Below are 19,650 nucleotides of genomic sequence, written 5' to 3'. Positions count from 1 at the left end.
AAGAGATCACCTTATCTACAGATGAATAAGAGTAAGAATTACAATGGACTTCTTATAAGAAACCATGAAAATAAGATGAGAGACGAGTTAAATATTCAAAGCATTGAAATAAAGAACTACGAACCTAGAATTCTATATCCGGTGAAACTATTTTTCCAAAGTGAAAGGGTAATAGCTCTTGTAAACAAAAGAAAAAAAAAAGCTGAGGGAGTTTATCATTCTGCAAGAAAAATGAAAAGTTCTTTAGAGAAGAGAAAATTGTTAAGGGTCAGAAACTCAGATCTATGTATAGAAAGGAAGAACTTTGGAGAAAGAATAAATAAAGGTAAATTAAAATCTTTTATTTTTCTTTCTCTCAACTGATTGAAAAGATACCTGTTTAAAGTAATAGTAGTTATGATGGTATAAATAGTAGTTGGGTGATAGTAGCGTATGGATTGGTAAAATAAGTGACAGTAACATCATACCAAGGGAAGAAATGGGAATATTCTGTAAAAGGCACCTGCACTATATATGAAGTAGTTTAGTGTTATTTGAAGGTAGACTAAGATTAGTTTAAAATATATATTGCAGTCTATAAGGAAAACACTAAAAATTTTTTTTTAAATAGTTGATGAGAATAGATGAAAGTGGAGTCACAAAATGCTTAACTGTAACCAAAGGAGGCAGAAAAGGAGGGAAAAATAACAAAGAACAAATACAACAAACAAAACTATTAGAAGTATGGTAGGTATTAATTTGATTATGTCAGTAATCACTTGGTTTTTTTGTTTTTTGTTTTTCTAAATTTGCATTTAAGTTCTAGTTAGTTAACATATACTATTGGTTTCAGGAGTAGAATTTGGTGATTCATCACTTACAGAAAACACCCAGTGCTCATCATCACAAGTGTCCTCCTCAGTACACATCACCTGTTAGGCCATTCCCCACCCACCTCCCTTGTATCTGTAATCACTTTAAATGCAAATGGTCTAAATACATAAAAGATAGAGATTGTCAAAGTGCATAAAAACACCAGATCCAACTATCTGTCATCTCTAAGAAACCAACCTTAAATGTAAAGGCTTAGAAATGTTAAAAGTAAAGGGTCAGAGAAAGATAACTTCATGCTAACACAACCATTAAAAAGCTGGATTACTATATTATTTTCAGACAAAGCAGACTTTGGAAAGAACCAGTTAAATTACCAGGGACAAAAAAGGGCATTGCATAATGATAAAGGGTCCAGCTCTCGAAGAAGACATAGCAATGCTTAATATGTATGTATCCAACAACAACGCATCAAAATATGTAATGCAAAAACTGATAGAAATGCAAGGACACATGGAGGGGTGCCTGGGTGGCTCAGTTATTTGAGCATCTGACTTTGGCTCAGGTCATGATCTCGAGGTCTTTGAGTTTGAGCCCCACATCGGGCTCTGTGCTGACAGCTCAGAGCCTGGAGCCTGCTTCAGATTCTGGGTCTCCCTCTTTCTCTGCCCCTCCCCCACTTGCACTCTCCTCTTTCTCAAAAAACTAAACATTAAAAAAAAAGAAAGAAAGAAATGCAAGGACACAGAGAAATCCACTATTATACATGAGAAACTTTAGCATCCCTTTTTCAATAATTGATATATCAAGCATTACAAGCAATAGAGGAGAATTCCTCAAATTGATGAATAACATCTACAAAAAACGTATAACTAACACTAATACTTAATGATGAGAAACTGGATGCTTCTCCCCTAATATTAGGAATAAGACAAGGATATTTTTTTCTCATTACTCCTGTTTAATATTATGCTAGAAATCCTAGATAATGCAACAGGACAAGAAACGGAAATAATAAGATACACAGATTGGGAAGGAAGAAATAAAACTCTTTGCAGGTGACATAATTGTGTACATAAAAAATCTCAAAGAATCATCATCATCATATCATCAACAACAACAAAACCCTGGAACTAATAAATGAGTATAGCAAGGTTAATATTCAAAAGTCCATTGTTTTCTTATATGCCAGTAACAAATGATTTGAAATTTTAAAAATATCATAATAGAGCCAAAAAAGTGAAATACTTAGGTACAGATCAGACACAGATCTAATAAAATATATATAGGATCTATATGTGGAAAAACTACAAAACTTATGATGACAGAAAAAATATAAATAAATGGGGAAATATTCTCTGTTTATGGATTGGAAGAGTCAATATTGTTTATATGTCAATTCCTTCCAAATTGATGTGTAGATTCAATGCAATCCTAATTTGCAAGCCATTTTGTAGGCATTGACTATTGCTAAAATTCCTATGGAACAGCATAATAGCTACACGGTACAATAGCTACACGGTACTGGGGAAGAATAAAGAGGGTGTATTCATATTACCCACTTTTAAGGTTCTTATAAAACTACAGTAATCAAGAAAGCCGGGTATTAGTGAAAGAATAAACATATAGATCAATGGAACAGAATAGAGTCCATAAATAGATCCACACAAACATAGTTGATTGATCTTTGACAAAGGAGCAAAGAAAATTCAATGGAGAAAGAATATTATTTTCAACAAATAATGCTGTATAATAATTGAACGTCCATATACAAAAAGATGAACCTAAACACAGGCCTTACATCTTCACAAAATTAACTCAAAGTGACCTGTAGACCTAACTGTAAAATAAAACTGTAAGACTTTTAGAAGAAAACATAGAAGAAAACGTAGGTGAACTTGGGTTTGCAATGAGTTCTTAGATAAAACACTGACAGTATGATCTGTGGGAGAAAAAAATTGAGAAATTGGACTGTATTAAAATTAAAAACACTGTGTGAAAGACTGTTAAGAGAATTAAAGACAAGCCAAAAATTTGAAGAAAACATTTGTAAAACACATATCTGATAAAAGACTTGTATCTAAGATATACAAAGATCTCTTAAAATTCATCCTAACAAACAGCCCAATTAAAAATGGGACAAATATTCTGAACAAACACCTCACCAAAGAAGATATACAATTGGTTAAAAAAAAAAAAAGCCTATAAAAAGATGCTTGACATCATTGTCATTATGGAATTGCAAATTAAAGGAATGGGATACCATAACTTACCTATTAGAATGGTTAATATCCAAAAACAAAACAAAATCAGAAACAAACAAAAACCCTGACCATATCAACTGCTGGCAGGGATATGGAACAAGAACTCTCCTTTATTGTTGATTGGAATGCAAAACCAGTACAGCTTCTTTGGAAGACAGTTTGGCGGTTTCTTAAAGGTTAAATGTAGTCTAAGCATATGAACCAGCAATAGTGCTCCTAGTTGGTATTTACCCAACTGAGTTGAAAACTTACATCCACATAAAAACCTGCACAGAAATAAAAAGGATTACTAAGGAATACTCTGAGCAATTGCATGCCAACAAACTGGATCACCAGACCAAATGGACAAATTCCTGAAAACATTCAATCTACCAAAACTGACTCAAGCCAAAAAAGAAAACCTGAGTGGACCTATAGCAAGTAAGGAGATTGAATTAGCAAATTAAAAACTACCCACAAAGAAAAACCAGAGACCAGATGTCTTCACTGGTGAATTCTACCAAACATTTCAAAGATTAACACCCAATTATTTACAAACTTTCAAAAAATAGAAGGGGGAACACTTACCTAACTCATTCAGTGAGGCCACTATTAGCCTGATACAAAAACTAAAAAGACATCACAAGAAAAAGAAAAAAGCCGTATGGAATAATATCCTTTATGAATATAGATGCAAAAATCCTCAGGAATATGCTAACAAACTGAGTCTAGCAATACATTAAAAAGATCAGACACTAAGACTAAGTGAGATTCATCCCAGGGTTGTAAGATTGGCTTAACAAATGAATAGGAATCCATATAACGCACCATATTAATAGAATAAAAAACAAAAGCCGCACCTTTTAATATGGAAAAAGAATTTGACAAAATTCAACACTTTCATCCTAAAAATTCTCAAAAATCTTGGAAGAGAAGGGATCTTTCTCAACCTGTTCTAGGCCATCTATGAAAAACCTTTAAGTTAATCATAGCTAGTGGTGAAAGAATGGATGTTTCCCTCCTAAGATCAGGAAGATCTTAAGGAAAGATGACAAGGAAGAGGACAAGGATGTTTGCTCTTACTATCTCTGTTCAAATTGTACTAGAGGTTCCAGCCAGAGCAATAGGCAAGAAAAAGAAAAGCCATCCAGATTGGAAAGGAAGAAGTAATAAAATTATCTCTTATTTGCAGATGACACGATCTTCTATACAGAAAATCAAATAATGAAACACTCAGCAATATAAACAAAATGCTGATACACAAAATAATATGATGGATCAATCTCAACATGGGCTGAATGAAAAAAGCTAGACACAAAAGAATACCTCATATATGTTTTCACTTTAAAATATCATTTAAAAACTCCCAAGAAAGGGTTTATCTAACAACAGAAAGTAGATCAGTGGTTGCCTGGGAATAGGTGTGGAGGATTGACTGCAACGATGCATGAAGGAACCTGTCAGTGTGATGGGAATGTTCTATATTGTGTTATTTTGATTGAGTTAAGTGGGTGTACACATTTGTGAAACCTCATGTCATGGTTCACTTAAAATGAGTGTCTGTTGTGTAAATTATACCTTAATAGATTTGACTTTAAAAAAAAAACACTGATACATACTTTTGATTTTAAAACTAGGACTTACATGATAAACTACTGTATTTCTTGAACATAGGATGCTGTACTCTTTGAGCAGCTGGTGATCAGGTATATGGTGAAAAAACGTGCGAGTGGTTCTCTTTCTCAAGATCATAACCACTTGCTTAAACAGGTATAGAAATGCTGACTGGGTTTACTTTTAAAATATTCAATGAAACTTTTGAAGATGAAAAATATTGGTACGAAAGCTGCATCCCATTTGTATCCAACAATAATGTGCTTCGGAGAACCCAAAATATGACACCGAAGGAGATTAGTAAGTCTACATCTATTGGATAAGGAGTGTCCCTTTTGGCTGATAGTAATGATAAATTATACTCAAACTTTCTTTCTTTCTTTTGATGACACTTAACATGATTAAGTGATAGGAAGCGGGAATTGTAAAGAAGAGCAGAAAGAAGAGAAAGAGTGGAATTAATTAGAAGTGCTAAACAGCAAACAAACAAACAAAACCCCACAACTCAGAGAGAAGCTAGAATTGTTGTGCTGGGAGGCCACAGCCAACATACCTATGGAGGCCATATCCTTTGAAACAAAACATTCTGTTACTTGAACACAGTATCTAAAATTAGGCATGTCCTTACACATTTTTATGCCTTAGTATCACAGACATAACCCACCTTTGCTTTGTTGTGAGTCCACAATTCAGTGGGCTATCAAAGTGCAATCAGGAAAATTTTCTACTGTATTGAAGAGTTGAGGTGACAGGTACTGATTGTAATGGGTTACATACATACATACAATCCATGAAAATGAAAAGATTTTAGAGATCAAGGGTTTAAATACTCAGTTATCTAAAAGTTAAATCGTTCAATTGCTCTCAAGTTGCTCATTGCTCTCAAAGAGTTTAAAATAGCGAAGCCTACTTCTCAAAGATGCTTGGTGCCACGTTTTATTTTCTAAGTAAGTATAGCTTGAGTTTTTTTCTGATTAATTTAATCATAAATAAATGTTTTCAACTCTAGAGTTCATGGACCTTTCTTTCCAAGAATCCTAAGGCGCAGGAAGGGAAAAAGAGACTTTGGAAAGGCTATAACACATATTGTGGCAAAAGTGATAACTACTGACATGGTAAGAAATACACTTTATCTCTATTTGTTCATTTAAGTTGTAGTTGCATATAATCAGAAAAGAAGTTCTTTGAGCGTAAGGTTCTTGTCTGACATTAATGCCTTGTTTCTCCCATTACATCCACTTCAGTGATTGGCATGTAATAGGTATTAAATAAATGTCAACAACTATTTACTGAATACAGACCTTGTTGCTGGGTGCTATGTTTAGTAGCTATGAGAAGGATAGGGGACAAATATGAGAAAGACTGCATTTGAGGGAGATACAACTTTGAACCAGATCCACAGTCTTGCTTCTTCATACATTTGAGAAGTTTGAATTATGGTGGAGATATGGACACGTAAGCAGGCAAATACAGTTAAACACAGAATGATAAAAGCTATGATAGGAGAATGTACAGGATGTACATAGGATAGGTATAGAAGTCAAAATTAGGAATTCTGGCAATGCTAGCTGGAAGAAATAACTCAGCAGAAACCTGAAAGATGAGCATAAATTTAATGAGCCCAAGAGGGAAAAATGTTTTAAGTCTAAGAGTAAATATTTCCATCTTACCTGATGGCTCCCTAGCATTTTCACAGTTCTCTCTTTGAAATATTCTTTTTTGTTGTCTTCTGTTACTATCCTGGTTTTCAGTCTCTATAGTTTTTTTTCTTCTTCTGTCCTCTAAATGCTTGGTACTTACTTTTTTTTTTCCCACTGTATATTACCCCTAAAGTGATTTATCTGATTTCTTCCCATGACTTTGATTATATATACTGATAATATGTGTATCCATAGCCCAGATTTTTGTTTTTAGCCCCAGACTTATATGTTCTAATGCCTATTGCTTATCACCACTTAATTATCTCATAAGTACATCTACTTAAATGTCCTCAATTAAATTCATGATCTTGTCCATTGGCCTGTTTGTATTCTAGAGCTCTCTAGTCCAATAAATGGCACCACCATCTATCCAACTGCTAGTCACACTTTTCTGAGAATTATCCTAATCATATCCTTCATATACCCACTTCTGTTCTCCTTCACTAACTCAACATCCTGGTGTACACCATGTTTTTTCACAGAGCTACTCAAATCCTTCAGGTCTCAATTTAAGTATTTCCACAGAAAAAGGCTTTCTCAACCTTCCAGAATACATTACACTGCCTTTCCCATGGCACCTTGCACTTGCCCTTATCATTATGTGTTTAATACTTTTTGTGGCTGTCTATAAAATGTCTCTTTTATGGGAACATGAGCTTCTTGAGAGCAAGGTGTGTTATGTTTACCATTCATCCGATCACCCAGCATGGTGTTTAGCACATGGTACGTACATAGCAGTTTTGTTGAATTAGTAAATGAGTGCATGTTTGACAAGAGAGTGTGGTATATATGAAGAATGGAAAGAAGTCCAGCAAGGATGGTGTTTAACACCTAAGAGGAGAGTAGTGAGAGATAAAGTTGGCTTATTATACTGGTCTTGTCTACTATCATACCCATTTTTATTATTTTAAGCAAAATTTAATTTTCTTTTCATTGCTTATTACATCAGATTATTCAATAACATTAATTATTCTACCAACTATCTTTGTAAAAATCTTTATAAAAAGGTATAGATTTTGCTTCTATTTCCAGCCTCACTTTATCATATTTATTTTTACTTATCTTTTTTTTAATGTATGTTTATTTTTGAGGGGAGGGGGACCAAAGTGGTCTCTGTGCTGACAGCAGAGAGCCCAGTGTGGGGCTCGAACTCACAAACGGTAAGCTCATGACCTTAGCTAAAGTCAGACACTTATCCGACTGAGCCACTCAGGCACCCCCTTTTTTTTGTTCTTAAATCTGTTTCTGGCTTTATTTTCCTATATGAGAGTCAGAAATTTCTTTTTTATCTTGTGGTTTGCAACCCTGTCGTCATTTGTGTAAGTAAATATCCATGAATTTTGCAGACCTGGATAATTATCGTGAGGAAGACTCCTCTGAGATGGCAGCATCATCAACTTCCACTTTGCTTAGATCTTTTGTTTTAGATGTACTGTTGAGGTGGACAACATCTTTTAATCTGATAGTCATCAGAGCTATGTACATAACCTTTAATTTAACCTTCTTAACTTTGAGGATTCTTTACTCAAAGTTCTTCCTGCTCTATGTTCTCTTCTTAAAGTTTTATCCATGCTTCACCATTTCTATGTTGGTGATCTTCACAAGTACTATAGTAAAAAGACATAGACTTTGTAGTCAGAGAGCCCAGGGTTTAAGTGGCCTTTCTGAGACCACGTAATAACTATGTAATCTTGGGCAAGCTGCCTAACTTCTGAGCCTCAATTTCCTTATTTGCAGAGTGCTTTAAAAAGAGAGGTAAATGGCAAGATTTCATTCTTTTTGTGGCTGAATAATACTCCATTATATATATGAACACATCAAGCATTTAGACAGCCAAGCCAACACTTGAGTTGCTTCCATAATGTGGCTGTTGTAAACAATGCTGCTATAAACATAGGAAGAGAGTTTAATGCTAGATGAAATAAATCAAAGACAAATACCATATGATTTCACTCATGTGGAATTTAAGAAACAAAACAAATGAGAAAAGGGTAAAAAAAGAGAAGGACAAATCAAGAAACAGACTCTTAATTATAGAGAACAAACTGATGGTTACCAGGGGGGAAGTGGGTGAGGGGTTGGGTGAACTAGGTGATGGGGATGAAGGAGGGCACTTGTGATGAGCACCGGGTGTTGTATGGAAGTGTTGAATCATTATATTGTGCAACTAAAACTAATATTACACTTTATGTTAACTAACTTGAATTTAATAAAAACTTAAAAAGCCCCCGAAAATAGGGAGAGAGAGGTCAAAACTGTATATTATGATGATGAAGACTATGGGCTCTGAAGCCAGACTTTGTGGATTCAGACTCTGGCTTTGCCACTTACTAGTTATGTGATTTTCAACAAGTTACTTACCCATCTGTGCTTTAGTTCCTCATTTATAAAGTGTTTGTGTTTCTTATTTATATTTTATATGTGAAGATTAAATGAATTCATATCTGTAATATGTTTAGAATATGCCCAGTACATAGTAAGTACTCAATAAATGTTAGTAGTAAACTACCACCACTATCTTATAGGAGTTCTTGAGGATGATATGAGATGTTACATATAAACCTAGTAGTACCTGGCACACAATGATTTCTCAGTAACTTTATTATTTTTTCTCTTTCCTTTCTTGCTTGTATTCTCTGCTGACCAACATCACTACATGTCCTTGTAAGCATCTTTACCTGGATGTCTTGGCAACATACAGCAGTTCTATTGAACTTATTGTCTTTTGAACACAGCCCATCCCTAGTCCTTCTGTATTCTTTATTCACTTACTGTCATAAATATCCTTTTAGTCAACCAAATTAAATATGAGTCCTTACCTCTTTGCTTATTCTCCAAATTCTCAAATTGTGATGACTGTCTTTAGGTTTAGAACACTCTGGCTTTTCTTTCTTTCTTTTTTTAAGATGTTATTTTTATTTTAATTTTTTTTTTTACATTTAAATTCAAGTTAGTTAACATCCAGTGTAGTATTGGTTTCAGGAGTAGAACCCAGTGATTCATCACTTACATATAACACCCGGTGCTCATCCCAACAAGTGGCCTCCTTATTGCCCATCACCCATTTACCCCATCTCCCCACCCACCTCCCCTCCAGCCACCCTCAGTTTGTTTTCCTTATTTAAGAGTCTCTTATGGTTTGTCTCCCTCTCTGTTTGTATCTTATTTTTCCTTCCCTTCCCCTGTGTTCATCTATAGTGTTTCTTAAATTCCACATATGCGATGAGTGAAATCATATGATATTTCTCTTTCTCTGACTGGCTTATTTCGCTTAGCATAATACAATTCCATCCACATTGTTGCAAATGGCAAGATTTCATTCTTTGTTGCTGAGTAATAATCCATTGTGTATATATATATATATACCACATCTTCTTTATCCATTCGTCAGTCGATGGACATTTGGGCTCTTTCCATACACTCTGGCTTTTCAATCATTCCTGGCAAAAATAAGTACTTGTTCCAGTGCCTAAACTAAATATTAGCCATTCTTCCAGATCTAGGAGAAAGAGAGGTATCCCATTCCAAATTGTCTTTTCAAGACCCCGAATAGCCAAAGTAGTATTGAAAAAGCAAAGCAAAGCAGGAGGCTTTGGTGCATTTGTTGGTATAGAGTTATTCATATTTTCTTATAATGCTTTTTATTTCTGTAAAGTCAGTAATAATGTCCCCACTTTCATTTCTGGCTTGAGTATTTCTGTTTTTATCCCTCTTCTTTTAGTCAGTTTAGCTGAAGGTTTGTCAATTTTGTTGAGCTTTTCAAAGAATCAACTTTGGGTTTTATTAATCCTACTGTTTTTTGGTTCTCCATTTCATTTACCTCTTCTCTAATCTTTATTTCCTTTCTTCTGTTGGCTTTGAATCTAAATTGTTCTTTTCCTAGTTCCTTAAGATGTTAAGTTAGGTTGTTAATTTGAGATCTTGTTTAATGTAGGTACTTATTGCCATAAATTTCACTCTGAACTCTGCTTTCAGCATCCCATAAATTTTGGTATGTTGTGTTTTGTTTTCATTCATCTCAAAGCATTTTCTAATTTATCTTGGGTTTTCTTCCCTGACCCATTGGTTGTCTAAAGGTGTGTTGTTTTATTTCTACATGTTTGTTATTTTTCCAGTTTTCCTGATGTTATCAATATCTCACTTAATTTTGTGTGGTCAGAGAAGATAGTTATTGAGACTTGCTTTGTGGCTTAATGTATGATGTATCTGGAGAATGTTATATGTGCACTTAAGGAAAAGTATGTATTCTTCTGTGTTGGGTTCTGTATATATGTTTAGGTCTATATATATGTGTGTCAGGTCTACCTAGGTTACAGTGTTAAATCTTCTACTTTCTTATTGACCTTCTATCTAGATGTTCTAATCATTATCATAAGAGGAGTATGGAAGTCTCCCAACTATTGCTCCCTTTAATTCTGTTAATGTTTACTTCATATATGTTGGGGTCTTCATTGTTTGGTGTATATATGCTTATTACATATTCTTGATGAATTAAAATTTTTTTGTCAATAAATAATGTCCCTTTTAGTCTTTGGTAACAGTTTTTGGTTTAAAGTCTATTTTGTTTAATATTAGTATAACCACCATAGTTCTCCTTTGTTTACTATTTGTATGGAATACCTTTTTCTATCCTCTCAGTATTAATCTGTTTGTATCCTTGGATATAGTAATTCCCTTGTAGAGATAATATAGTTGGATCATATATTTTTTTAAATGTCTATTCATTTATTTTGGGGGGGGGGGAGAGAATGCAAGCTGGGAGGGGCAGAGAGAGAGAGAGAGAGAGAGAGAATCTCAAGCAGGGTCTGTGCCACCAACACAGAGCCCAACACAGGGCTCAAACTCACAAACCATGAGATCATGACCTGAGCCAAAACCAAGAGTCAGATTTTTTTTTTCCTTTTTAATGTTTATTTTTGCCAGAGTGACAGAGTGCAAATGGGGAAGAGGCAGAGAGAGGGAGACAGAATCCGAAGCAGGCTCCAGGCTCTGAGCTGTCAGCACAGAGCCCGACACAGGGTTCGAACCCACAAACTATAAGATATGACCAGAGCTAAAGTCAGATGCTCAACCGACTGAGCCACCCAAGAGTCAGATTCTTAACCAACTGAGCTACCCAGGCACCCCTGGGTCATATTTCTTTATCTATTCTACCAGTCTCTTTTAATTGGTAATCTTAACCTATTTACATCTGAAGTGACTACTGAAGTGACTACTCAGGTAGCCAAAGACCTGACAGAGATTTCCATAAACACCTACAGCTAAAACACAAAAACAAAACCAAAATCTCTCCCAGTGTGCAGATTAGCTCTGAGCTAAGGGACTCTTTCAAAGCTAAGCCAGACTGCTTACAACTCTGCCTTGGCTTTCACCACTTGCTTGCACAGGCCCAGTGATCAGTGGGAAGAAAAGCACAAGGTCCTTTCAGATCTCTTCTGAGCATATATCCAGCCCTGGGCATGTGCATTTCACTTTGGATTTCCTAGTGTATGAGGCAGCTCTTTCCCCCCCAAAAAATCTTCCTCCTCAACGTCCTCCTGTGCAGACTTTTCCTTGCCCCTTCCTCTGTCCTTTGCCGCAGACAGCTATAAGTAGAGTGCATCTTAAATGCTTTAATCAGATGATGCCTATAAAGCCGCTCATTCCTGAAGGGGGTGTGAAACAAAAATCAGCTTTGTCAGTCCCTCCTGAGATACTGACAGGTCAAAATACACAGCCACACTATTTTTTTTAAGAAAAAGCTCCATACTGCCTTCACCCCATGGCTGCTCCAGCAAGCCACAGAAACATAGGCTGTTGTCTCCACTGCCAGGCTGGAGAATAGGAGATGGTAGGCAGGTAAGCAAAAACACAACACCTTTTTACCAAATTTTAACAGCCTCTTCATTAAGCACTCCTTTGGTTGCTGTGTTTGGTTAGGTTCCAGGATTGCAAAAATGTTGATTCTTTTTTTTTTTTCCCCAACTTAATATTTGCTTCAGTGTAAGATCCAGTTTTTGGAGCTCTTTATTCCATCATTTCTATGACATCACCTCTCTTTTATATCTTTCTCTCTACTATTTCCTTCCTAAATGCATTGAGGCATATTCAATTGTGTTTTTTTTTTTTTAATAACAAAACAATATGTATCCTACATACCACATCTCTAGCTCTTCTTTTGCAGAGCAAAACTTCTTGAAGTACTTATCTGCACTTGTCTCTACTTCTTTCACCTTCATGCCTCTACTCAGTGTGATCTTATTTCTGCCTCTAGGATATCAGGGCATATGCTCTTGTGGTCAATGTGGGACAAAGCTGTGGCTAAATTCAGTAAGCACAACTCCAGGATTACCACCTTATTTAACCTTTCAGCATTTGACATGATCAACTACCTCTTTTCATGACATCTTGGTCTCCCGATTTTCTCTCTACCTCTTTGGCTACTCCTCAGTTTTGAGATCTTCTTTTGTTTCTCCCTATTAATTTTTTTTTTTAAAGTTTATTCATTTAAGCAATCTCTACGCCAAATGTGGGGCTCAAACTCACAACCCCAAGATCAAGAGCCACATATTCTACTGACTGAGCTAGCCTATTCTTTAAACGTTTCTCAGTGTTCTGTCCTAGAGTGCTATCTTTCTTCTTTATGTAGTCTTGTAGCTAATCTTAGCCATTCCTGTGCTCAAATTATATGTAAATAACTCCAAGATCTTTCTACCTAGTCACATCTCAGTCCTATATTCTAGACTTTTATATGCATAGTCTACTGCATACTTCTACTTAGTGACTCCCAGTACTTCAAATTAACTGGCACCAAAACTAAATTATCTTCCCCATCAAACTTTTCTCTCTTGTGTTTCCTATTTTTATGAAAAAAATAAATTAATTAAAGAGATGGAATCTAGAGTTCTTCCAAAATAGTTACAGAGTTAATCCTTGTACTCTCTGCCACCAAAGTTTTTAGAATACATGCACAAATGAATATACTGGTTTGTTGATTTAGTAAAGATTATGAGTTTCATATGTATCTGGAAAAAATATTCACTCATGCTTACCAAAGGAATGGAAATTAAAATGAGGCAGTGAGGATTTTTGCCTATTAAACTGGCAAATATTTTATAAGTGTAAAAGATACCCCATGCTGATGAGTTTGTAGCAAAATGAGTTCTCAAACCAAATTTTATTTATTTTTTTTCAAACCAAATTTTAATTAATTAAACTTTCTGGAGGGCAATTTATCAAAATGTATCCAAGATGCTTGAAATCTTTTATAATTAAATTATGATAAATTGTGATATGCCCATATGATGCATTATTATGTAATCATTAAAAATTTGGCTTTCAGGGGCACCTGGGTGGTTCAGTTGGTTAAGCGTCTGACTTGATCTCAGCTCAGGCCTTGATCTCAGGGTTGTGAATTCAAGCACCACATCGGGCTCCACACTGAACATGAAGCCTACTTTAAATAAAAAAAATTAGGCTTTGAAAAAATATTTTAAGACATGGGAAAATATGTTGTAATAAAAAGTCAGGATTCAAAGCCATGTACATGTATGGTATGGCATGTTAGTATTATGAATAAATGAATACATTTATGAAATACATTTTATTTAGGTTAAAATTTCAATTTTTGTTATGCTTTCACTTGTTTTTTGTAAGTTCCACTTTTATAAGAAAAAAGATATATGAATGGTAATGCCATTAATATTGGGAAAAAAAGAATAGGCTTTTTCAGAATATATTTTTAGTTTTCAAATTTTATTTCTAAAGTACCTCACTTTTTTTTTTTTAATGTTTTTATTTATTTTTGAGATAGAGAGATACAGAGCATGAGCAGGGGAGGGGCAGAGAGAGAGGGAGACACAGAATCTGAAGCAGGCTCCAGGCTCTGAGCTGTCAAGCACAGAGCCTGCCGCGGGGCTTGAACTCATAGAGTGTGAGATCATGACCTGAGCTGAAGTCAGACGCTTAACTGAGCCACCCAGGTGCCCCTAAAGTACTTCACTCTTAATGGCACTAATAAAGAAGTTCTCTCCTTTTTTCTACTATCAGTGCAAATTCTTGGCACCTTTTTAGTTTTAGAATATTTAATATATAAAGTTTTGTTGATTTTCCAAAATTGTAGGATTAGTTTGAGTTAAAGAAAATAAAGTAGCATATTAGAAAGAGATCTGGTGTCATAAAGACCTGAATCTAAAGCTTAACCACTCACTCACTCTGTGTCCTTGGGCAAATCATTTAATCTCACTGAGTTTCAATTTCCTTCACCTGATAAGGGAAGAATAATACTTTACCTCAAATAACTGTTGTGAGGCATAGGAGGTAACATGTTAAGCTCAAAATATGACTTCTGGCACACAGTATTTAAAGGCTGTAAAATTATTAGTGATTGTAAAGAAAATCTCATTTCATCATTCCCTTAATTGATGGACTAATACTTTGAACATTTAATGAACATAAAGACAGAGTATTTACAGTATATTACAGTGTAATATACACAATAAGTCTTTGAGAAAAGCACATTACCAATAAGTTAACTGATTAAAATGACCTGCTTTCTGGGCAGTCGGTTGAGCATCCAACTTCGTCTCAGGTCATGATCCCACAGTTCGTGGCTTCGATCCCCGTGTCGGGCTCTGTGCTGACAGCAGAGCCTGGAGCCTGCTTCGGATTCTGTGTCTCCCTCTCTCTTTGCCCTTCACACTCCCCCCTCTGCCCCAGCACTCTGTCTCTCAAAAAAAAAATATTAAAAAAAATTTGTTTTAATAAAATGACCTGTTTTCAATTTAATTCATTGTTAAAGAGTGTACTGTTTTCTTCTTTTCAGGTAAAGGACTTATCTTCAGACACACTTCTCCAACAGCATGATGATTTGGATTTGGCTTTGGATAGTTGTTACAGTGGAGATACAGTAGTTATTTTTCCAGGAGAATATCAAGCTGTAAATCTTGCTTTATTGACTGATGACATCATTATAAAGGGTTAGCAGGGCATCCTTTACAGTCTTTTTATAGCAACGTATACTGGAAAAATTGTATAAGCATGGTTAATCAAATTATTGGAAATTGTTAAAGAGTTTATGTAACACAAAAATCCCTTATGTGCCCTTTCACAATTAAGATTTTCTCATCTGTTCATGAGTATATTGCCTGTACAGATGACATTATTTGGGCATAATGTACCAGAGCAAAACAATGAGACTACTTCTTCCCCTGATAATGTAGCACTACACGCACAGAGTCTAAAAAAGATCAAAACCAGAAAAAAACAAAAAACCTGTTTGTAATATTTTCTATTTGCTCCATCTATATTTTTACTCAAACTAGTTTTTCTGTCTGTATTGCACTTCTTATGACTTTAGTAGGAAAACCCAATGTAAGGCTATATTAAAATATACTCAGCATTTTCTCAGAAAGGTTAGTTCACATGCAGACTTGCTGAAATAGAAGAATAGAATTTACTGCGGCACCTGAGTGGCTCAGTTGTTTAAGTGTCCAACTTCAGCTCAGGTCACGATCTTGTAGTCCGTGAGTTCGAGCCTGCATCAGGCTCTGTGCTGACAGATCAGGTTGGAGCCTGGAATCTGCTTCGGATTCTGTGTCTCCCTCTCTCTGCTCCTCCCCTGCTTGCACTCCGTCTCTCTTTCTCTCTCTCAAAAAATAAACATTGAAAAACAAGATCTTAAAAGAAGAGTAGAATTTACTAAATTTCATTCAGGTTAAGTTTCATTCAGGTTAAGTTTCATTCATAAAGTTACTATTTAGTAACTTTAATTCTGCCCTTTAACATTGAAGTAAGGATATTCCTACTGTGTGGCCAAAAGAAAAGAATGAGGTGACTTAAGCTTTGCCTATCAGTTCAAAAATTGAGCAAGGGTGCCTGGGTGGCTCAGATGGTTGAGCAAGTGACTCTTAATTTCAGCTCAGGTCATGACCTCATGGTCATGAGATTGAGCTCTGCATCAGTCTCTGCACTGAGCTTCGTGAAGCCTGCTTGGGACTCGCCCTCCCTCTTTGCCCCTCTCCCCTGCTTGTCTCTCAAAATAAACTTTTTAAAAATCTGAGCAAAAATTTCACTAGAACTTGATGACTGTACCCAGTAATATTTTGGGTAATAAGGAACATATTTTTAATTTTTAAAACTTATAGTCTTCTTGAAGATTCAACCCCTTCTTTTTGGATTGATGTTAAATGTAGATGATTGCTTTGACTACCCTAGATCAAAATTGTGGGCATGACTGCATTAATCTTATAACCTAATTCACGAATCTCTGCCAGTCTTTTTTAGTTATGGTAATTTATTATGGCTTTAAAACCAGGTTATGGTAAGATAGCTTTTATATCTTAGATATTTTGTAAATGACTGCTGATTATGTAATGGGAAATTTCGGAAAATATATTATGGAATGTGTATATTGAATAAATACCATCGGTACATTTCTATTGATTATAAACCAATATTCTCCCATCATGGCATCAAAATATGGACAAAAAGATTACATTATAGTTAAGTATCTTATTAGTTACCAACCTGATACTTACATACATATTGTTTATTAAAAATACATGAAAAGAAAAACTTAGTAATAGCAAGTATTACCGAATGACTAAAGGACTTTAAACTTTGGGATCACTGATTTAACTATGTGTTTTTGTCTCTATGAATCAGGAGTTGGAAAAAGAGAGGAAATTATGATTACGTCTGAGCCTTCTCATGACAGTTTCGTGGTGTCTAAAGCTGATAATGTGAAGCTAATGCATCTATCTTTGATACAACAAGGCACAGTTGATGGTATTGTGGTGGTGGAGTCTGGTCACATGACTCTAGAAAACTGTGTATTAAAATGTGAAGGAACAGGAGTGTGTGTTCTGACAGGGGCTGCTTTGACAATCACAGACAGTGAAATAACTGGTGCCCAGGTAGTCCATTTTATAAAAACAGCTTTATGTTGACAATAGATAACTGAGTGTCTTAGTGTGCAAAGGATAGTAATTACTTCATCCCTGAATTGAGTTCTAATCAAGCTTAGAAACTGATAAAATCAGGACAAGTACAGAGCATCATAGTACATATAGGGAAAGCAAACTGCCTAAATCCAAAGTAAGCAATTATTAGCTTTAAGTGTGATTCTTTAAAAATCTAGGAATTGGTGGCTGTAAAAAAGATCATGGGTCAGTTATTTAACCGTTTACTTAAAAAGTCTTCAAATAACAATCACAAAGCTCATTAAAGGACTGGAAAGTTGAACAAGATTAAATAAAGGAAGGGTAAAAATAATAGGACCCTATTATAGAATGACTTAATTTTCACTAACTTTCAGCAGCATTGAGGGATTTAGAGTATATAAAAGTAAAATTTTATAACACTGGAAAGAATTGCTTGAAGAGATTTTTGGCTCCCTTCTCGAGGCTTCATTTGGGTGGGAGAGCAATGTGACTCAATGAGACTAGTGACCTCAACCCTCCTTCTAGGCCCAATGATCTTCTAACAGTACTAGTTTTCAACGTTTCTAACATTATCTCTACAATAAATCATTACACACACAAACTATCATATACTTTTCTGTAACTTAGTGTGTTGAGAGTGCTGACATAGAATTACAATTTTCAAATCTGAAGATAATTTTGGAGAGGTATATGTGTGTTTTGAGATTGTTTTATTTGCTTTTCATTTACAGGGTGCTGGTGTTGAACTGTATCCTGGGAGCACAGCCATTTTGGAAAGGAATGAAATTCATCACTGTAATAACCTCAGAACCAGTGATAATTCAAAAAGCACCTTAGGTGGAGTTAATATGAAGGTATTATCGTATTTCGTAGTATAGAATTGTTGTAAGAATTATAGGTATCACAAAGATACCAAAATACTACTTCTAGACAAAGTTTAGTTTAAATGTTATCATTGATTTGGAAAAGAATAGAGATAATTAAAAATATGGCTTAAATGATGGCTGATATAAAACAATTTTAGTTTATAATGTAATAATTTCAACTTAGATTCTTAGCAGATAACTTTGATAAAGCAGAACGCTTTTATAAAAATGTTTTAGATTTTTCATTGGGCAGATCTGTAATATGTTTTAGAAAGTAAAGCAAATAAAAAAATAATAAATATATTAAGAAATACTTAAATCTTACTTCCAGAGTTTGTAAAAATAATTTAAGCTAGCCAATTAAAACATTAATAGCAGTAATTTATAAGTGAAAAGCCTTCCCATTCCTTTCTACTTTCACAAATTCTACCTGTCTAGGTCCCTCTCTAGACTTATATAGTTAATGAAGCTTTTCCTTAGAACTCTAGTTTACATATAATATTTCAAATTATTTTTATATTACTTGAAAATTTATCACTTTCTATACCTGAAATCATTTTCATATTTATATTAAAAGCTTCATGAGATACTGTATAAACTAAACCGAAAACTTCATTTAGTAATTCTGCAGTAAATATTTTTGTAGTTAATGTTACATTAATTAGTCTGAAGAAAATATCACTTGCTCAAAACTGAGATTCAGTTGTTTTAAAGACACGTGTAAACCCAACAATTAATTCTAGAGTTCATATATTTTATTTTTATAGAAATTATTGAAAAACTCCTTTCCTTGAATAATTTAACAGGTTCTTCCAACACCAAAACTGAAGATGACTAATAATCATATTTACAATAACAATGGCTATGGTGTAAGCATTCTTCAACCAACTGAACAATTTTTTATCGTAGCAGAAGCCTTCAACAAAGGGGCAGCTTCAGGGGATAAAAAAGACGACAGTATGCTCTCCGGGGTAATGCAGAATCTGAACCTGGAGATGAGTAACAATAAAATAGAAGCAAACTTGAAGGGGGATATCAGAATAGTCACAAGTTAAAGCATATGGATTTATGTTAACAGTTTATATTTCAGATATTTGTTTAGTAAATCTCATATCCCACAGAAATGGTAGTTTTAATTAAATTCAAAACCTATTTAATTAAAAAATATTTAAACATCTAATGCTTTCATTGAATGATTCATTTTAACTTTAAATAACAGCTTTGAGATATGATTCACACATCATAAATTCACCCTTTTAAAGTATATACTTCCACACTGTTTAGTATACTTTTGATAGGTATCACCATCATCACTATTTAATTCCAAAACGAATGTGTTTTCATCTTCTTAAGAGAGCAAGAGAGCGTGCATGTGTGTGCACATGAGATGGGCAAGGGCAGAGGGAGAGGGAGAGACAGTCACAGGCTGCATGCTTGCTCGGTGCAGGAGCACGGAGCCCACGGCGCGGGGCTCCATCTCATGATCTTGAGATCA

At 34.8% G+C, this 19,650-nt stretch overlaps 1 protein-coding gene across 1 annotated transcript in view; it reads left to right on the top strand.

Annotated features, from left to right (window-relative positions):
- Window positions 1-19,335, top strand: part of SHCBP1L (SHC binding and spindle associated 1 like) — a 36,351-nt gene extending 17,016 nt beyond the window's left edge. The window contains exons 6-10 of the mRNA XM_027074385.2: window positions 5,677-5,782; window positions 15,171-15,324; window positions 17,012-17,262; window positions 18,021-18,143; window positions 18,962-19,335. Coding sequence (XP_026930186.2) covers window positions 5,677-5,782; window positions 15,171-15,324; window positions 17,012-17,262; window positions 18,021-18,143; window positions 18,962-19,210 — 883 coding nt within the window. The 3' untranslated portion in view covers window positions 19,211-19,335. The remainder of the gene's footprint in view (window positions 1-5,676; window positions 5,783-15,170; window positions 15,325-17,011; window positions 17,263-18,020; window positions 18,144-18,961) is intronic.
- The last annotated feature ends 315 nt before the right edge of the window (window positions 19,336-19,650 follow it).

Source organism: Acinonyx jubatus, chromosome E4 (assembly GCF_027475565.1).
Source record: "Acinonyx jubatus isolate Ajub_Pintada_27869175 chromosome E4, VMU_Ajub_asm_v1.0, whole genome shotgun sequence".
Classification (NCBI taxonomy): Eukaryota; Metazoa; Chordata; class Mammalia; order Carnivora; family Felidae; genus Acinonyx; species Acinonyx jubatus.
This window is presented reverse-complemented; position numbering and strand designations above follow the sequence as displayed.